The 21,230-nt window shown below is 40.6% G+C and overlaps 1 protein-coding gene across 1 annotated transcript in view; it reads right to left on the reverse strand.

The window, feature by feature from the left end:
- The window catches only part of LOC122553525 (ena/VASP-like protein), a 283,915-nt gene that overhangs the window by 52,847 nt on the left and 209,838 nt on the right, over window positions 1-21,230 (reverse strand). Inside the window, exon 4 of the mRNA XM_087989777.1 lies at window positions 4,888-4,951. Coding sequence (XP_087845903.1) covers window positions 4,888-4,951 — 64 coding nt within the window. The remainder of the gene's footprint in view (window positions 1-4,887; window positions 4,952-21,230) is intronic.

Below are 21,230 nucleotides of genomic sequence, written 5' to 3' on the forward strand. Positions count from 1 at the left end.
TTATTCAGAAAGTCATCAGAATTTAAAGGAACACTCTACAGGCAGATTTGTAATCAGGATTCAGGGAACAGACATGGCAGCTAGCTCTGGGTCCCAAACCTGCACTCCAGTAATCTACAAAGTTTCAGCCAATCGACAGCCAGACAATACCTGCCACTGGAAGAGGGAGTTGTCACTCTTAACTTGGAAACATGGAGGAAGTCATTGGGAGCCATGGCTTCAAATCCCACCACAAGTAGAAGTGAGTTCATTTTATTTTAAAAGAAAAACTGTTTTATCATAATCTTGGGGGGGATTCTGGTGGGACAATACTTCCAGGGACTGAAGAACAATGTGGGTCCAGGGAAGGAGGTCCTTCTCTTCTCTAATAAGCCTGTTCAGAAATGTTTCTACGTGCCTCAAGAGCTGAATGGACTTGAACACAGGCCTCCTGGCTCAGAGGTAGGAACACTGCCACCACACCACAAGAGCCCTCAACAGACCTGACAGCATATACATCAGATTAATTCAAAGCCCCTAAGACTACTCAGAGGTCTGAACTCACAATCTCATGTTTACAAGGCAGCTGCTTTAACCCACTAAGTCACAGTGATGTCTGCATTCAGTGAAGGAACAGGACCCCATGGGTGTTTTCATTAACTCTAACTTGTCTCAATTGGCTACCTGCTGTTTGCCGATAATTTGACCCACACCAATTTTTCAAAATAACTCAAGGCCAGAATCTTGGCTGGAAACTGATGGTAAAGCTGGCACTGCCAAATTACTGTCCTGCCCACCTCTTACCTCTTGCCATGACAAGTCCCTGCATTGGGAATAATGTTTAATACCTATTTGAAAAGGCAATGTTTGTGACACAGAACTTTGGGCTAACTGTGCATACACACCCACATGGGAACAAGGATGCACCCAAAAGGACACTTTTAAATAAATGTCAGTCACTAAAATATGCTCAAGCATCTCCATAGAGCATACTGTGTATGTTCCTCGGTGTCAACAAATGCAACCTCATACAGCCTCCCATAGCTGACCTCTCCATCATGCAGCCATGTTCAGCAGCTTTCTAAGATGGATACGAGTCCATAGATTTGGTTTCTATGTTTAGTTTAAACATTGTAGAGAACTTTAATTTGCAATTAATCACCACACAACCTTGCAATGTTACACAGTACACTTATAAAAAGTTGACAATTTCCCAGCTTTCCAATACTAAATTCCACAGTTTTAAAATCAGGAAATTAACCATAAATAACATTCTAAAAACATAAATACATTCAAATAGGAGTACAAGTATGTAATTTACCCTATTCAAGCCCCTGCACCAATAAAAGAAAATAAAGATTAGCATAATAGTGGGCTAGAAACAAAAGCAAAGTGAACATTGACATAGTTCTATTTCAGTCTTCACATTGTGTGGAGTTAACATTGGTGAGCAGAATGAAAACTTGCAAATTTTTCTATAATTAAGTATTTTGAAAATCACATTCAGAGTTGTATCTTCCTGTTGAAGATACTGACCCTGCTGTAAAAGGTAACAGATTAAAACATACAAAGGAGAAGACAATTCCCACAATATTGGGAAGTTAGAAAACATTTTTGCAGGAACTATATTAAGACAGTGGCAGCTATATCCACCTAAGATATTTTTTCAAAATGTCTTATTTGCAATATTTATACTTATACATTTCCATATTTTATTTTGATTTATGGTGGTTTTAAACTTCACGATTGACAATATGTGGTGCACAAATGGCTTAGGAGACATGGGTTCAACAACACAGTGGATGGGATTCAGTAAAGATCTGGAATGAAAAGTTAATCCAATGACCACCATATAACTATTGCTGATTTTTGTAAATAACCATCTGGTTCATTAATGCCCGTTAGGGAAGGATACGTGCTTTACTTACTTGATCTGGTAACTCCAGACCCATCATGATCAACTCTTACATGTCATCTGAAATGGCTTAGGAAGCCACTCTGTTGTATGAGACCACGACAAATTGCAAAGCACAGAGAGAAACCAGAGAGGCCACCCAGCATTGACCCAAGCATCGGAAATGAGCATGACAAACCATGCTGTTGATCCTGCAAAGTCTTCCTCACCAACATCTGGGGACTTGTGCCAAAATGTGGAGAGTGGTCCCCAGGCTAGTCAATGTATGTACGTTATGTTTCTGTGACTATGATGATATCCCAGCCCATTACTAGGTATCACCATACCTGGCAGCACTGTAGTATAGGTGGTGGAGGGGGGGTAGTGGTGGGGTGGTGGTGTGCTACAGTCAGAGTTTTGGAGTTGTACAGTACAGAAGAGGCCCTTCAGCTCATCAAATCTGCAATTACCTATCTACCCTTCCCAGCACTTGGCCCATTGTCTTGAATGTTATGACATTTCATGTGCTCAACCAAGTGCTTTATAAAGTTGTGAGGTTTCCTACCTCAATTACCCTCCCAAGCAGTGCATTTCAGACCCCTACCACCCCCAGGTAAAAAACATGTGTCTTAAATCCCCTCTAAAACTCGTGCCCTCCACCTTAAGATTTCGCTGCTTTGTTACTGACCCTTCAACTGAGGGGAAGAGCTGCTTCCAATCCACCCTGTCCATGCCTCTCATAATCTTATACAACTCAGTTAGGTCTCCCCTCAGCCTTCTTTGCTCCAAGGAAAACAGACCAAGTCTGTCCAGCCTCTGTTCATAGTTAAAATGCTCCACCCCAGACAACATCTTGATGAATCTCATCTGCAACCCCCTCCTTGCAATCACATCCTTCCTATAGTGAAACAACCAGGACTGGACACAGTACTCAGACTGTGGCCCAACCAACGTTCTGTACAGCTCCAACATGACCTTCCTGCTCTTATAAACAGTGCCATAATTGATAAAGATAAGTGTTCCATAAGCATTTATAACTACCTAACAACCTGTCATGCTGCCTTCAGGGATCAGTGGACAACGACCCCAACATTCCTCTCATCCTCTGAGCTTCCTAGTGTCCTGCCATTCATTGAGTACTCCAATGTCTTGGTATTTCTTACACTTCACATGGCTAAGTTCAATCTACCACTGATCTGTCCATCTGATCAAAACCAATTATATCTTCCTGTAACCTAAGACCTTCTTCCTCATTATTTACCACTGGCCAATCTTCATGTCATCTATAAGCTTACTTATCAGCCCCCACATTTTCATCTGTATTGTTTGCATAAATTACTAAACAATCAGGGACCTAGTACAGATCCCTATGGCATGCCAATAGACACCAGTCTCTGGAAATGCAAAGACTTTTCTACCACCACCGTCTGTTTTCTCCCGCTATGCCTATATTGAATTTATTTAGCCAAGTTACCTGAGATCCTGTATGCTCCCTGTTGCCTGTCCTCAGCATTGACTCCAGACCCCATGAAGTGTTATGGTATGAGATCAAACATGGAAACATCTTGCTGATTACCTCCAACTAAGCTCATGGGTCTGTTGAATACTTTTCTCTATGAAGAACTTTCACTGGTTGGTGCAACCATGGTGGATGGCAAGGGCACAGAATATATGCTGGGTGGGGATTCAATGTCAATCATCAAAAGTGCCTCAGCAGCACTAAGCACATTCTAAAGGACATAGTTGCTAGATTGGGCCTGTGGCAAATAGTGACAAAACCCAACAAGAAAAATAAAAACTTATTTCCTCTTGTCCTCACCAAATTGGCGTAGGTGCATCTAAGTGGTACAGGCTGTGGGTTTAAAAGGTGTTAGGAAAGATTTGGTGAGTTATTACAAATTGTACATATAATGTATATGTATTGTACATAGCACACTGTGCACTAAGGGTGGAGGGAATGAATGTTTAAGTAATCAGGCTTTAGGTAATTAGTGCTGAAAATGTGTTGCTGGAAAAGCGCAGCAGGTCAGGCAGCATCCAGGGAACAGGAGAATCGATGTTTCGGGCATAAGCCCTTCTTCAGGATAAGCCCTTCCTGAAGAAGGGCTTATGCCCGAAACGTCGATTCTCCTGTTCCCTGGATGCTGCCTGACCTGCTGCGCTTTTCCAGCAACACATTTTCAGCTCTGATCTCCAGCATCTGCAGATCTCACTTTTTCCTTTAGGTAATTAGTAGCTGGGGTAATCGCTTTAGAATTCATACAATTATATTATTGGAGGTGATCATTGCCTGGCACTTAAGTGACATGAATGTTACTTCCACTTATCCTCGGCATGAATGTTGATCCAGTCTTGCTGCATGCAAGCACGGTCTGCTTCATTCCTGAACAGTTACCTGGGATAGAATACTGTGTAATCTTCAGCAAGCATCCTTACCTTTGGTCTTATGATGGGAGGAGTGGCCTGCAGTGTAGATGTAGTAAGAAATAGATAGATTCTCAATCAGTAGTAGAATCGAGGATTACAGGGAAAACACAGGAAAGTGGACCAACCATGATCCTATTGAATGATGGGGCAAGCTTGAATGGCCAAATAGCGTATTTATATTCCTATTTTGTATGGTCTTATTGTGGTTTGATACAGTTGAATGGCTTCCTGGGCTGTGGATCTGGAGTCATATGTAGGCCAGACCAGAAAAGGACAAAAGATACCTTTTCCTAGTGAACACTAATGGATCAGGTACGTTTTTGATAACGATCAATGTTAACTGTCATGGCCATCGTGGAGTTCTCAATTACAGAATTATTAATTGAACTGAATTCCACCAGTAATGGAGAGAGGTGAACCACTTTTCTCATGGTATTAGTCTGGATTACAAGTCCAGTAACATTAACACAACATTGTCACTTCCCCCTTCCAATGGGCTTAACAATATTTAAGTGCTATTGTTAAGCACAAAATAAGCAAATTATGTGAATAATGATATTTCAGAAAGTGTCCAAAATGACTTTTACCTTCTCTGTGCTTCCTGATCTTCAGGGGGTGGCCCATTCTGAACTTGACGCTGCACTGTCGGACCTAGAGATCAGATCAAGCTGTTAATCTCTACCTTCAGTTCAACGGTTGACCATAACATCAAGTAGTCTTATAAAATGAAAATAAAACATAAACTAAGTTTGCAATTTCCATAGGCCATTTTCAAGACACCAAAGCTCAACTTTAAAAAGGGGGGAGTTTATCATAACACTAATATAATTAATATGCCTGGAAAGTCTAGAGACAAGATGGCCCGACTAATCTTAATAAGCAGGTCTCATGTAAACAAACGTTTTCAACACCTGACTAGATTCAGTACCTGCTGATGGGTGAGAATGAGAATTTGCAGGCAGGAGGCAGCAGTTGAAGATTTGTGGGAATGGGGACAGCAGCAGTGAATAAAAAGAAGGCTTACTGGGTAACCAGGGTTGTCCAACAGTACGCTGGGCCTCAGGTGCCTGAGGCTTGGGGGTAGGGGGTGCTAAAGAAATGGCAGCAAGAAAGAACTCATTGCTTATTCCCCAGGAAGTCAGATTGAAGGTTTAAGGTACTGCAGTCTTAATGGTGAAAACATCCTTAGGAAGGGACAGGTACAGAAAATCAGAATTGTGGTTTGCATAATGATGGGCATCTGTAATTAAATGTACATGAGGTATTTATTTGGCCAGTGTTGGATTTTCCCCTAGTTTAAGGTCACCAAGACAAGAAGTTCCACGTCCCTGAGAAGTGCCAGTTAATTCAAGGCCGTCAGTGCTATATTTAATTTCATGACAAGGTTCTCATGTTTTTCAGATTTGATTCCTCAAATTGATTGTGATTCTTCACAGAAAGATATTACCATTTTTACCCAGCAATTGAATTTGAAGCTGGTAGCTATTATTGTTGTATCAGGAACTGGCCTGAAATAGTTAACTTGGAATATCTGGAATAGGTCTATCCACTGATACCTTTTATACAAATGAGTGTACAGGGAGGATCTAGTCAGGTTGGTGCAAGTTATTGTTGACCAGTTCTACAGTCTACAGCCATGTTGAATAAACCTATTTTAATACTTCCTAGCAGATAACCATGACGCTTACTTAGTGTTAATGAAGTTAATGTTGTTGTCACATTATGTTAATGAAACCTGTTGACTTACTATTATGTAATTAACTACTTTTTGTTCCTCAAGTACATGCCTCTTCTGCCAAAGACTTACTACTAGTTAATGTTTCACCACGTAATATTAGTGACCTCTGGAGACTAGTATTACAGGAAGGGTTGGTGACAGGAACTTGACCCATAGAAGATCCTATCAGAACCTAATACATGCTGCAGGCATCTCCCTAAGAACATCGATATACACTCCACCTGTTTCAATACAACAAAATATGTGAAAGCCTTTTTCTAATTAATTTCTCAAGGCTCTGTCTTGATTAATCAGATTAAAGCTATATCATTTAAAATTTAAACAAAGCTTGGCAGTTAATTTCCAATCAACATTAATTGAAACAGTCTTCATCGCAACACCTCTACCAATCACAGCCAACTACACAGCATGTTCCTCACTTACAGTATGAATATTGTTTCCCCTTTTTCTTGCTAATATCAATGGCAAGAAGAAAAGCTTAGATAAAACATTTTCAAAATATCCCCTGATGTCTTAGTTTACATTTATCCTTCAAACAACATCATCAGAACAAATTAACTGTCATTTACCCCATGGCTGCTGGTGGGCAGTTGCTAAATATAAATTGGGTGCCAAATTCACTTTCGTAAAAATGATAACACTTCACTCATTACAAAAAGAATCCTTCCTTTCTTGCATAATTTAAAAATGTATTATGGACATGATGTTTGTATAGTGAAGCGCTCACATTTGCCATAAATGATAGATACATTTGTTTAATGGATCTGGTATTGATCAATACCTCAACAGTCCAAGAAGATGGGCACAGGAAAGCAAACAAATCTGGCCTGCACAGTAATGTTCACATCCTGCCTCATAGCTCCAAGGAACCCCGGTTCAATTCCAGGCTTGGGCAACTGTCTGTATGGAGTTTGCACATTCTGTCAGGTGTTCCGGTTTCTTCCCATAGTCCAAACATTATAAGTTAGATGGATTGGCCATGTTAAATTAACCATAGTGTTCAGGGATGTGTAGGTTAAGTGCATTAGCAGGGCTATAGGGATAGGGTAGGGGGATAGGTCTGGATTGGATGATTACCAGAGAGTTGGTGTGGACTTGTTGGGCCAAATGGCCTGTTGCCACACTGTGGTGATTCCATATTTTAAAAAAAGAATTAAAGCCACACCAACCTCTGACCATTCAGCAAATTGAACATTTATTTGCCTTTTAAGTTATGCCCAAGTTATAGTCTCATGCTATCCTTCTATTGGTAGAACAATTATTGTACCAGTTTGAAAGTTGCGTGCCTTACCATCATGCTAAATGGGATAAATATCAAAGAATGCTGGCATGAAGTAGTATGAATTATTAGAAACATAATTGTATTTGACACAATTTAACCCCAGCAACTGACATATTCTCAATTCTACCACTAACATCAAGCTGAGAGAACAATTTTAGTTCGATGAAGAGTGTGGGAGGGCATGCCAGGAGCAGTACCAAACATATGTGAAAATGAAATGTTAACCTAATGAAGCTACAACAATACCTATTTTTAAGCCAAAAGCAGAAGAAATATGCAAAAATAGTTGAAGAAATCTGAAAGCCAATGGAGCAGAACTATTCTTTGGAGTCCTACTGAATCTCATTATGAATGGTGCTGGACAAAGAAACAATTTATGGGGGGAGTAGCCTCCACAGATACCTCCATTCTCAATAACAGAGATACCCAGCATACTGGTGCAAAAACAAGATAGAAATATTTGTTATTATTTTCAGCTAGAAGTGCTTAGTCGATGATATATCTCAGCTTCCTCCCAAGGTCCCCAGCATCACAAGTGGCAGTTTTCAGCCAATTTGATTCATTACACATGGTATTAAGAAATAGCTGAAAACAATGGATATTGCAAAGGCTGTGGGCCTGACAACATTTTGCAAAGTACTGCAAATGTTTGCGCCAGACAACCAGTATCCCTAGCCTAGATGTTCCAGGACAGCTACAACACTGTCATCTGCTCAATTATATGGAAAATTATTCAGATGCATTCTATCCACTAAAAACAGGACAAATCCAAGCCAACTAATTGTCATCCCAATATTCTACGCTTGTTTGACAGCAAAGTTATGGAAGGACGTGTTGACAGAGCTGTCAAGCTGCAATTACCCAGCAATAACCTGCTCATTGATGGCAGAGCTTTTCTTCCAAATCTTCATCAGCTCCTGACCTCATTAGAGCCTTGGTCCAAACATGAACAAGAGAGCTGAACTCCAGAAGTGAGGTGAGAATGAGTGCCCTTGACATCAATGCAATATATGACCATATGTGCCATCAAGGAATGCCATCAACCCCACCAGCCCGTGGCCAAACACTATAACTCCTCCTCCCACTCTACTGAGGACATGCAGGTCCTGGGCCTCCTCCATCACCATTCTCTTACCACCTGAAGCCTGGAGGAAGAACGCCTTATCTTCCGCCTCAGGACCCTCCAACTCCATGGTATCATTGTGGATTTCACCAGTTTCCTCATTTCCCCTCACCCCACCTAACCCCAGTTCCAACCTTCCAGCTCATCACTGTCTTCATGACCCATCCATCTGTCCATCTTCCTTCCCACTATCCACTCTATGCTCCCCTCTGACCTACAACCTTTACCCCCACCTCCATCCACCTACTGCACTCTCAGTTACCCTCTCTTCCAGCCCTACCTCCATCCCATTTATCTCTCCACCCCAGGGGCTCCCAGCTTCATTCCTGATCAAGGACTTTTGCCCAAAACCTCGATTTTCATGCTCCTGGGATGCTGCCTGGCCTGCTGTGCTTTTCCAACACCACACTCGAGTGCCATCAAGGAACCCTGGCAAAACTTTGGTCCATGGAAATCAGGGGAAATTCCTACTCGAGTTGAAGTAAAAACAAAGGATGATGACTCAATCATTTCAACCTAGCGCATCTCTGTATGAGTTCCTCAGGGTAGTGTCCTCACCCTCAACAATCTTCAGCTGCTTCATCAATGACCTTCCCTCAATCATTAGGTCAGAAACAGAGATTTTCACTAATGATTACACATTCCTGAATTTCCTGAATCTGAACCTGGCCAATAACTAGGTTTAGGCTGAAAGGTGGCAAGTCAATTTTGCACCACACAAGTGCTAAGCAATGACCATCTTTGTATGAAAGAATCTAACAAGTACCCTCACCCCCTTGATACTCAATGTCATTATCATTGCTCACTCCACTCTCAGCAATGTGTGGGTTACCATTGACCAGAAACAGATCTGGACCAGCCATATAAATAACGTGACCACAACAAGCTGGGACTTCTGCAGCAATTAAATTAGCTTTGACTTCAGAAAGCTTATCTGCCACTTGTGACCACAAAGCCCAAATCAGGAATGTTGGAATACTCTCCACTTGGCTCAGCACCATTAAGGACTGTTCAGACCGCTTGATTGTCACCATTTAACAGTTTCCATATTCACTCTCCAAAAGAGAGTGGCGGAATTCTGTACTACCTACAGGCTCCTTTAACAGAACTTTCCAAACACATGACCACTATCACCTAGAAGGACTAGGGCAGTAAGTGTATTAGAAGATTTTGACAAAGCACACGCTACCGTGACTTGGAAACTTAATACCACTCCTCACTGCCTTGCATCAAATTGCTGTATGTTATATCATTTGGAGAATCTGAATGTACATTTGGCAGACTTTAATGAGGATGTAAGAGGAGAAGGACCTTGGTGTATATGTGCACAAATTATCAAACGTGGCAGAAGAAATTAAGAAGTTGTTTAAAAGGCAGACAAATTCTATAAACATACAAATTCCTGGAATCCATAAGTATGTCAAAAGTAGTAATCTCCATTGCTTCCTGCTCTCACATTTACTTTTTTTTAACCCTGACTCCATCACCACATTTCTGTGCTAAATTTCCAATGCTGGTGGTTTCAGAAGTATGCAGCACAACTTTAATCAAGCTAATTCCTGATAATGAAGGATAGTAAGGGGAAAGCCAAGATTTATCCTTCTTACCACACTAACTGTTGTATTCTGGCAAGTTCATTCATTTACAAACACACTGAAGAATTGTTGGTCCTTCAGATAGATGGTTTAAGAGAGTTAAGTGGGTAAAGAGTTAGGGGAATGAGGTAAAAAGCTAAGGGAGTAGAGTGGCAAATGGCTGGTGTGGCAGGTAGGGAGGGTGTAAGGTGAAAAAGTGGCAAGATGGATTGCATAGATATTGTTGATATGGCAAAAGGATATGTAAGTGGCAGGATGTGTAAGGTACAGAGTGAGTGAGTGGGTAGGAGAACTACGGCTAGTGAAGTCAGGTTGGTGCTAGGGATTCAGGTCCGATTAACAGGGGTTTGTTCAATAGAGGAGGCAGGGGAGTCAGGTCTGGGGCAGGATATTAAGTCCAGGTTGAGTGTAGTTCATAGGGTCACGGTATAGTCAAAGGGGTTAGTGTGAGTGACTTGGGGAGGGGGAAGAGTGTCAATACACAGGAGAGGGTAGGGAAGGTCATTTTATAGTTAGCCGGGTGTTAGAGTAGATTTTAATTCCTCTCTTTCCTGGCTAACAGTTCTGGTAAGGAAGACTCTGATTCAGAATTTAGGCTTTGGAGATGCTGAGTTCATTGACAGTTTAAACATCCCAAGCAATTATCACATACTCAGTAAATTGGAATGTCTGAGATATTCCGACTAACCAAAGACTAGAAAATCTGGAGTGGTGGAATAGCAGTAATATCATATGACTAGGAATAAATTTGCTATAAGTTCTGTGCCTTACAATTGTGTCCTCCACAACCACCTGATGAAGGAGCAGCGCTCCGAAAACTAATGTGCTTCCAATTAAACCTGTTGGACTATAACTTGGTGTTGCCTGATTTTTAACATCATATGACTTGTAATCAAGAACCCAGGCTATATTGATTGGAGACATGGGTTCAAATCCAACCATGCCAGTCGATTGAAATTTGAATGCAGTGCAAAAATGTGGACTAAAATACTAACCTAATGTAACATGCGATCCCTATGGATTGTCACTTACTAACGTCCCCTAGGGAGGGAAGTTTGAAATTGTTCTTGTTCGGCCAATGTGTGACTTCAGACCATCAGTGGTGCTGTTGACTCTTAGTTACCCCCCTAGGCATTTAAGGATGGGCAATAAATGATGGTCTAGCCTATGTCTTTTGAATGAATACTTAAAAAATATAGCAAAACCTTTTCAGAGCTCTGCTTCAGCTTTAACAGGAGTATTGCCTTCAATCCTACACACAACACTTTAGGAAGAATGTGAGTAGACGTAGAATAGATCTATGAGAATGACTCCAAGAATGAGAGACTTCTCGTACATGCACAGTTTGTGGAAGCTGGGACTCATCTCTTTAAAGAAAAGAGGTTAGGAGGAGATTTGATAGAAATGTTAAATGTCAAGGTTGGGTAGATTGAGAGAAACTTGCCATTGGTAGAAAGGGTCAAGAGCCAGAGGATACTGATTTAAGGTGACTGGCAATAGAACTATAGTTAACATGGGGAAAACCTTTTTTTTTAAACTTAGTGAGTAGTTAGGATCAGGAATGGACCTCCCAAGGGAGAATACTGTGGTGGCGTTTAAAAGGAATTAGATATTGACCTGACAATTTACAGGAAAAGGCAGGAGAGTGGGACTAGCTGACTTGCTCTTGCAGAGAGCCAGCACAGACATAACAAGTCACAAGGCCCCCTCCATACTACAACCATTTTATGATTGATGTAGCTTAACATTACATTTCTAATCTGCTCTGGCTCTCTAGGGCACCACCTAACACTGAATGTCACACCATCCAATGCAGTGCAGTCAGTAAGAATGTTCTAAATTTCAAAAGATCCTGGAATAGCTAACATGTGTAGTCAGTATAACGATAGCTGTCTCATCTAAAGGTTACCCTTGGAGTTGGCTACAGGAGTCAATCTCATGTCAGTATTTTAGTAACTGATTTGTGTCACAGTAAACATTGAGTGTACTTTAATGCAAATCTGGAGGCAACATAAGAATACATATGAATATCGAATCAGAAGCAGGAATAGGTCACTTAGTCCCTTCAAGTTATGTCATAGCTGATCTTATTATTCCGCATTCCTATCTATCTACAATCATCTCTCATACAACTCCCCCATCTTACTGAGCAAAAACCGATCTATCTCTGCCTTAAAACAATTCAAATATTTAACTTCAATCGGTGTTTGGTGGAACAGCATGTCAAAGCCTCACAAAATGTTAAGTGAAAAGATTTCTCCTCATCTCTGTCTAAGATCGTTGAACTTAATTTTTAAAGTGCTCTTTATTTCTAGAATCTCTCATCCTTTTCCAAGTGCACCATGCCAAAACCTCTCAGGATCTATATGTTTCATTCACTCTTATTCTTCCATCTACTAAACAGAGATAAATCTAGCCTCTGCCTTTTCCTCATAAGAAAGCCCACTCATTCCAGTCTGGTAAGCCTCTTCTAAACTGCTTCCTATGCTTTACAGCCTTCCTTAAATAGGAAACCAATGCTATACATATTAATACAAAGCTGGTCTCAACAAAGCCTTGTATAGCTGAAGCATAGCCTTCCTACTTTTGTACTCAATTCCCTTGAAATAAACAGCAACATTCTATTAACTTGCCTAATTAACTGAATTAGTACTTGAAGATATCTTTTTTACCATTCTTGCATTAGGACAGCTAAAACCTTCCCGCATCTTAGAGCTCAGCAATACCTCTCTGTTTGGATAATATGCTTCTTTAGCATTCTTTTTCCCAAAATAGGTTTCATTTTTCTTTATGTTATACTTCATTTCCCACTTGTTTAGCCCATCAATATCTCTTTGTAGTCCCCTTATTTACTTTTCACAAATTACTTTCCTATAAACCTTTGTTTCATCAGCAAACTTAGCAACCACACTTTTGGTCCCTTTATGCGAATGAGTTGCGTGCTTTAGAAACTGTTGAGGCCCCAGAACTGATCCCTGTGACACCCCACTGGTCACACCTGGCCAAACAGAAAATGAGCTACGTATGCCTATTCTGTATCATATTAGCTAGCCAATTTTCTATCCATGCCAACATGTTACTATCACAATCAGTTTTTATTTTCTGCAATAAACCTTATTTGGTACCTTATCAAATTCCTTCTGGAATTCATTGTACAGTGCACCCCCTTGATCAACAGTATATATCACTTCTTAAAATAATTCCAATAAGTTGGTTAAACATGATTTTAATTTCAGAAAAGTGTGTTGACACTGCTTGTTTTCCTAGAACTTGCCAAGTGCCATTCCATAATATGTTAATAATAGGTTCTAACATGTTCATTGTGACAGATATTAAACTAACTGGTCTTAAGTTTATTGCTTTCTGTCTTCCTCCCTTTTTGAATAAAGGAGTTAAATTCACTATCATCCAAGATAATGGGACTGTTCCTGAATCAAGGGAGCTACATAAAATTAAAACCAATGCATCATCTATCTCACCAGCTAAATTGTTCCATTTTATAACTGCTACAGTTGTCATAGAACCAGTGGTGATGATTGTAGGGAGTGGTCTCTTTACATATAATTAATGCAGTATTATGGTTGTTGCAAAAAGGTCAGAAGTCACACGATATCAGGTTATAGTCCAACAGGTTTATTCAAACTCACAAGCTTTTGGAGTGCTGCCCCTTCATCAACTGAAGTGAAGAAAAGGCATGGAATTTACAGGCAGAGATCAATGGGCACAAAGATCAAAAGGTCATATAAATGGCGTGAGTGGAGTGCCAAATAATAAGTACTGCAGATGATCAAAAGTGTCAGACGGTGTGAGGAAATTGCCAACAGCTTAAAAGTAAGTGAAGGCGATGACCTATAATCCAATTAATTGAGGGCAGAGAGATTATTACAAAAAATTAAAAATAAGGTAGTGTTCTAGACAAACCAAGTGGCTAGAGTAACATGACAGATATTATTACATGGCCCCTTTATCCTGAAGAAGGGCTTATGCCTGAAACGTCGATTCTCCTGCTCCTTGGATGCTGCCTGACCTGCTGCGCTTTTCCAGCAACACATTTTCAGCTCATTATTACATGGCGTCCATTCAAAAATGAATGGACACCACACAACAATCACTACACAGGAATGTTACCTCACGATTGGGGAACACTTCAATACTCAAGAACATTCAGCCTCTGATCTTCAGGTAAGTGGCCTTCAAGGTGGCTTTCAAGATGCACAACAATGCAGAAACTGATAGCCAAGTTCCGTATCCATGAAAATGGTCTCAACCGTGATCATGGGTTCATGATGCACTACATGTAACGCCACCATACTGTTCTATATTTGTAAATCTTCCTTACTCTCCTGTATTAACACCAACATATTGATAACTTGTTATGATGCCTGTACCTTAATCAGTTTGTACAGTTTTGGATTATTTGTTACTTTGGTTAGACCCTCGGCATGTGACTCTTGTACCTATCATACTATTCCAGTCATTTGGTTTGTCTCCAGCACCACCTCATTTTAAATTTTTTGTAATTATCTCTCTGCCTCAATTATTTAGATTATCGGTCATCCCCTTCACTGCAGATGCTGGAAACCAGATTCTGGATTAGTGGTGCTGGAAGAGCACAGCAGTTCAGGCAGCATCCAAGGAGCTTCGAAGCTCTTTGGATGCTGCCTGAACTGCTGTGCTCTTCCAGCACCACTAATCCAGAATCTGGTTTCCAGCATCTGCAGTCATTGTTTTTACCTCGTTGATTTTAACCCCACTGCAAATCCTCTTGCAAGGATGCCTGCCTTGAAGAGGTTTTCCTCCTCTCTCTACGAGAATCTCAGGGTGTCCCTCTCTCACTGCAACTCCCAGGTACTCTATGCTACTTTCTCCCCACCCCCACCCTCCTCTAGCTTATCTCTCCATCTCCAGGCTCACTGCCTTTATTCCTGATGAAGGGCTTTTGCCCGAAACGTCGATTTCGAAGCTCCTTGGATGCTGCCTGAACTGCTGTGCTCTTCCAGCACCACTAATCCCATCCCCTTCAATTACTGTTCAGCTGTTGACACTTCCCTCACACCATCTGATACCTTGGATCACCTGAAGTGACTTATTATTCAGCACTCCATTCGCACCATTTGTAAGATCTTTTGATCTCTGTACCCATTGATCTCGTTCTTCCTATAAATTCTGTGCCTGTGTGCTATTCTTCACTTCACCCTAAAAGCTTGTGATTTCAAATAAACCTGCTGGACTATAACCTGATATCGTGTGACTTCTGACCTTGTCCATTCACTCCAACGCTGGCACTTCCACACCATGGTGGTAAAAAAAGCACAGTACTGTGGTATTAAAGTTCAAATAGAAGCAAGCTAAAACTGAGAAAACAACAGCTTGTGGCATTTCTACTCACTAAACAGACTGAATTTTCTTCCTGATTTAAATACACATTGATGTGAAAAGACTTGAACTTGTACAATAGTTATTTTAATAAACTAAATAGACAATAAATTTTTGGAACAATATTTATGTGACTAAAAACTGGTAACATGTTATAAACCATCACTCATTGATGAAACAATTGTTGGTAAATTTCACACAAAACCCTGTTTCAGTTATTACACATGAGGCAAAGCATCAGAAAAGAGCCCAGCTTTACCTCACACTGTCCATAATTACACTATATTTAGTTTTATAAACCTCTAGCCATGTTTGAGTGCCAAACTTTCAGAATGTCAGTGGTTGTTGTTGAATCAATTATCTGAGCAATTAAGGAAATGTGAGCATGCCAGCAATGAAATATAAAACTGTATAGAAACCAGTGATGAGTTCCTCTTCAACAATGATATGTGCAAATGGACACAAAACTTCACAACCATCAGAACTCAGTCTCAATGAGAATACAGAGGTACTCCATAGAAAGAATTTCTCAAATGACTGAACTAAAATGTTATCGTTACTGCTGGGTGCAATCTCTTTAATTGTTGATTTTAAGTGGATACAGAGAATAGACGTCAGGTATGAGGTCTATCTTTAGAAATAAATTCATTTCTGAAGGATGGCATTAGATTCCCTGAAATATCAGTGGAACTGAGCTGTTCACTGAACACTGAATTATAAAGATCTGGTATCTCTCTGTTCCATAATTTCTTATGCACTTTAGTTCAGCAATTAAAATTTTATGACAGCAGTTAAAACTAAATGCTCAAAATTAAGTAGTCTTTGTCATAAAACACTTTAAATTACAGTATCAGTTACCTACAGAATATTCTGCAGAAAAAAACACGGCTGCAGTGGCAGGAACAGGAACAGAAGCAATGGCAGATGTACTCCCCGCTAATCATAGTGTGACCAGGTATGCTTTTCTTACTGTTATCTCCACTACACTTAAGATAGCCCATAGCAACTCATACTCCTCATACGTCAATGTAACTTATACCTTGCGATAGAAAATAAGTCTATGGTCCACTGTCAATAATTTAATAGAAGTTGACAAAATCCAATAGTTTAATTGGCTTAAATTAATCACGAGACACAAAACATTCAATTGGCAAAGCATGGTGGATTGTCATCTGTAGGTAAGAGCCCACAGGCACAATTTAGATACATGAAAACATTTCTAAATAACAATATTTATTATTAACTTGTAACAAAGCAGATTCCACAAGGAGAGGAGGTAAAGTTATCAAGCGACATTTATGTAAGAGCAGACATCATCAATCTTTCTGTAAAATGAGCAAGTATTCAGTGAGACAAGATGTCATGCCAGTTTAACTAAATGGAAGTCACACCACAAAGAATAAAGTTAAAATGATGTTAACAGGCACCAGGTGGCTCTTGTCTCATCAAATTCAGAAATTTCATGCTACTTCCATTAATTCAAAATACGATGAAATTGAAGCATATAAATTGTTACTCAAACCTATCCCAGCATCATTTGAAAAGCTGTATTATGGTAAGCCTACGCAAACAAATTCTTCTAACTATATGGAATTGTAGTTAATTGTACCTTTGCATTCTGAATCTTGACAAAAAAATCTAAATAATAGTTAGTATTTGCACATTCACTTCCTCGACTTATCCACTGTTTGGAAATTGATGCCAATTTTCAATACTATGGAACAGTGTGAAAATCAGTAACACTGGGAAAGATGGGAAGTGAGGAACAGTTGTTAGTCATTGGGTAATAGAGCACTTGAGTATTCATACAACCCCTACAGTGTGGAAGCAGACCATTTGGCCCATCAAGTCCACACCGTCCCTTCGAAGAGCATCCCACCCAGATCCACCTGCCTACCTTATCACTGTAACCCTGCATTTCCCATGGCTAATCCATCTATTCTGCACATCCCTGGACACTATGGGCACTTTAGCATGGTCAATTCACCTAATCTGCACATCTCTGGACAGTGGGAGGAAACCGGAGCACCTTAAGGAAACCCATGCAGCCATGGGGAGAATATGCAAATTACACACAGACAGTCACTTAACAGTCACCTGAGTTCCTGGCACTGTGAGGCAGCCGTGCTAACCACTGAGCCACCGTGCCACATATTTTATTGAAGCTTTTCATTTTGCACTTATTATGTCAATACATAAGAATATAAATTCAGGGAAAGACCAACATGATAAAGAAGTAGCATTAAGTTTCTGAATTTATACAGCACGATAGGAGAGTGCTGATTATTATCAGTGTTCTCTGATTGGTACAGATGTTGGTATAAAGAATATACTCATTAATGCTGATTGCTAGGAACAGCAAGGCTTTGTTTAAATTTTAAACCAGCCAGGCTGACTCTAATTGGTCAGGGCATGGCCCTGAGAAACGAACTAGCGTCATCTATTTTGTTGAGTTGAAATAAGCATTCTGCATGTACTGCAAATAAGCATACTGCATCTATCTGTCTGAAAATACTGTGTATTAATGTATGTAGGTTCCAGTACATGCAAGTGTGTCACACTGCAAGCCTGACAGACTTGTAAATCACAATAACACACGTGGTATTCACCAGCATTAAGCCAAACAGATATTCTGCCAATCACACAAATGAATAAGATGGTATATGAATTTCAGTGCCTGTGAAATGCCAGGGATATCGGCTGTGCATCCCAAACACTGGCAGATCATATCAAACTGCTCACAATAAGCAAGGTACTAACCGTACCCAGTAAGCCATGCTGCAAAGCCTACAATATGGTGTACATCATTGGATGTAATTCAATAATTCCACATTTACTGGATAAGCTTGAGTGTGTGAAGAATTAGGCTGACAATCAATTTAGGATTGTATGTCTAACTCACAGTATGGCTTTCTTGCATGTACTTGAAGCTGCATATCTTACTAGGAGGAAACTTGCTTCGCAAAAGGGCTATTTTAGGATTAATTAAATATTGAATTCTGCTCCCCACTTACCTGTAAACTTTGTAAAGTGTAAGCCTGACAGAGTCTATTGGGGATAAAGAACAATTTATTGACTAGAGTTAAAAAATGTGGTGCTGGAAGAACACAGCAGGCCAGGCATCATCCGAGGAGCAGGAGAATCGATGTTTCGGGCATAAGCCCTTCTTCAGGCATGAAGTATGGTGTCAGAGGGCTGAAGAAGGGCTTATGCCCGAAACGTCGATTCTCCTGCTCCTCGGATGCTGCCTGGCCTGCTGTGTTTTTCCAACACCACATTTTTCAACTCTGGTACTCCAGCATCTGCAGTCCTCACTTTCTCCCAATTTATTGACCAGAACCTCAGATTGAGAATTATCCCTTAATTAAAAAGGACCCATACAGAGATGTTTTCAGGTTGGCGTACTCCCTCGAATAGCAGGTATTGAAAAATCATTTTTTGCAATGGACTACCCACATTGACAACTTTGCACGATAGAAGTTTGGTGAAACATCACCTTCAATTTTTTGGATTGGGTACTCTGAGAAATTGTTTTGGAACTTTTCTAATTTCAATTTAAAATGTTGACACACCCTCTTAACTGACAGTGAGTCAACACATCATTTCATATCTTCCACTACAAATGCTGGAGCATCACAAATTACTTTACTGAGAGACAAGATCCTTTTAAATTCAACTGGAAAACCATAGTAAGTCATCTTTGTCACACTCAATTGAACCAAGGAGCTTGACAACCACTTTCCTTTCTAATGCCAGTGGTAAATTTTATAATTTGCCTGGAGGGCAGCATTGTCAAAATTTGGCTAAAACAAACTTTAAAGGTCCCTGAAAAAGCATAAAGACCTTTGGCAATACAACTGTCCAACACCATATTGAACTAGGTTGATAAGGGAAGTAGCTTCAGTATCGTATTCTTTGGTATTCTGATATTCTCAATTATCAAGATACTTAGTGCAAATGACATGCTCCTCGTTCAGCAATCAATTGGATGGTACACTCTTAGTAACATTTTTGCTTGATTCTTCTCACCCATGCAATGATACCACTGTCCATAAAACTAGCCACTTGCTAGCAAAACAATTCCAAAAGATTAATAAAATTCAGATCTATAACCATGTTTTGTTTGAAAAGTATGCATTCCTTTAGTATAAACCTCTGTCTACTCCAATGAATCACTTCTAGTATATATCAGAAGATTTTCTCTACTTACTAGTTAAGGTAATAGTAGTCCAACTAACCCTCCGATTGTGATCCTGCCGTATTTGCTGTACTGGCATTGTGTGTGAAAATGTTCCTCTTTGATTTTCAACATTAACAGAATCGATTCTTTAAAAGTGGCTTTCTTTATTCTGTTCTGAGTATCTGTTATCTACAACTGCACACAGTTGAAGCAAGGTCCGCAATGCAAGCACTAAAATTAAGAATAGACAGGGAAATCCCAGGCTAGGAAGCTTCCTTCTCTGCACACACACTTCACTCCCCACGCCACCCACAAGAAATTAGCTTAGAAAGGTTTCATTACAGCTAAGGATCATCAAGCTGCTTGGATATTTTGGAACAGCATCCTTCCAATCAGATCGTCAGTGACAGCTAAAGCTGACATCAATCCTTAGACCATATATGTATTACACCAGGCAGGCTACAGATAGTAAGAAATTGGAGAAGGGGCTTACAAGTCAGACTCAGCCTGAAAAGAATCAGCATCACATGTCACCTGTCAGGGTAAAATGCAGCAGAGTTCCAGAGGCAGGTTGTAATGCAGACAAAATGTGTGAAGAATCATGGGGGCACTGATAGAATTTAAGTAAAGGTGTAAACAGTTAACCTCCAATTCTGCAAAACAAATCCACGATCAAAGAAACCACTTTTACTATTTTCCAGAGTGTAAAGTGTAAAATCTTTCAATGGAACATTCTGGCTTTTCTCCCAACTGTATTGGGAGTATGAAAATGTGCAGGGACCACCACCACACCAAAGTGGAAAGACCAGCAGATCATACACCTATCAGGGTGACTAAGTGCTCACCCGGCAGGCTGTTCACTGGATCGATTCCTGGGACAGTGATTCCCTGCTCCAATTGATGCCAATCAATCAATCAATCAATCCATCAAGGAGTCAATCAGAAGCTGGCAGTCACTGCAAGCCACAGTGACACTTCAGAGACCGAGGCTGCTGGTGAAACAGCCACCTGGAAGTCCGGGACTAGCTAGTACAATAGATAACTTCATGGCGGAATGGGGGGAGTCACTAGGTGGCAGATTGGGGGTCAGGGAGGTCAGAGACAGGGGTGGGGTTTGGCTTTTTATGTCAAGAATGTGCTGCTGGAAAAGCATAGTAGGTCAGGCAGCATCCAAGGAGCAGAAGAATTGACGTTTTGGGCATAAGCCCTTCGTCAGGAATGAGGCTTGTGAGGCAAGGGAGTAGAGAGATAAATGGGACAGGGAGGTAGGGCTGGGTGGAAGGTAGCTGAGAGTGCAATAGGGGGATGAAGGTGGGAGTAAAGGTGATAGGTCAGAGAGGAGGGTTGAGCAGATAGATGAGCAAAAAAAAGATGGACAGGTGGGAAGGGCTATCTTGAAGAAGTTCTCCTCCTGTCTCTGCAAGGAAAGCATCTTCCAAGGATGCCTAATTTGAAGAAGTTCTCCTCTCTTTGCAAGGATCTCAGCAAGTCTCTCTCTCACTGCAACCCCCCAGGGCATCTCGTCTGCCCTGAAGCCCTTCCTACCTCTCCATCATCTTTCCCAACTATCTGTTCCACCCTCCTCTCCGACTTATCACCATTATTCCCACCTTCATCTACCTATTGCACTCTCAAC

Source organism: Chiloscyllium plagiosum, unplaced genomic scaffold (genome assembly GCF_037043375.1).
Source record: "Chiloscyllium plagiosum isolate Xiang-an unplaced genomic scaffold, Cpla_swu_hap1 HiC_scaffold_8, whole genome shotgun sequence".
Taxonomy (NCBI): Eukaryota; Metazoa; Chordata; class Chondrichthyes; order Orectolobiformes; family Hemiscylliidae; genus Chiloscyllium; species Chiloscyllium plagiosum.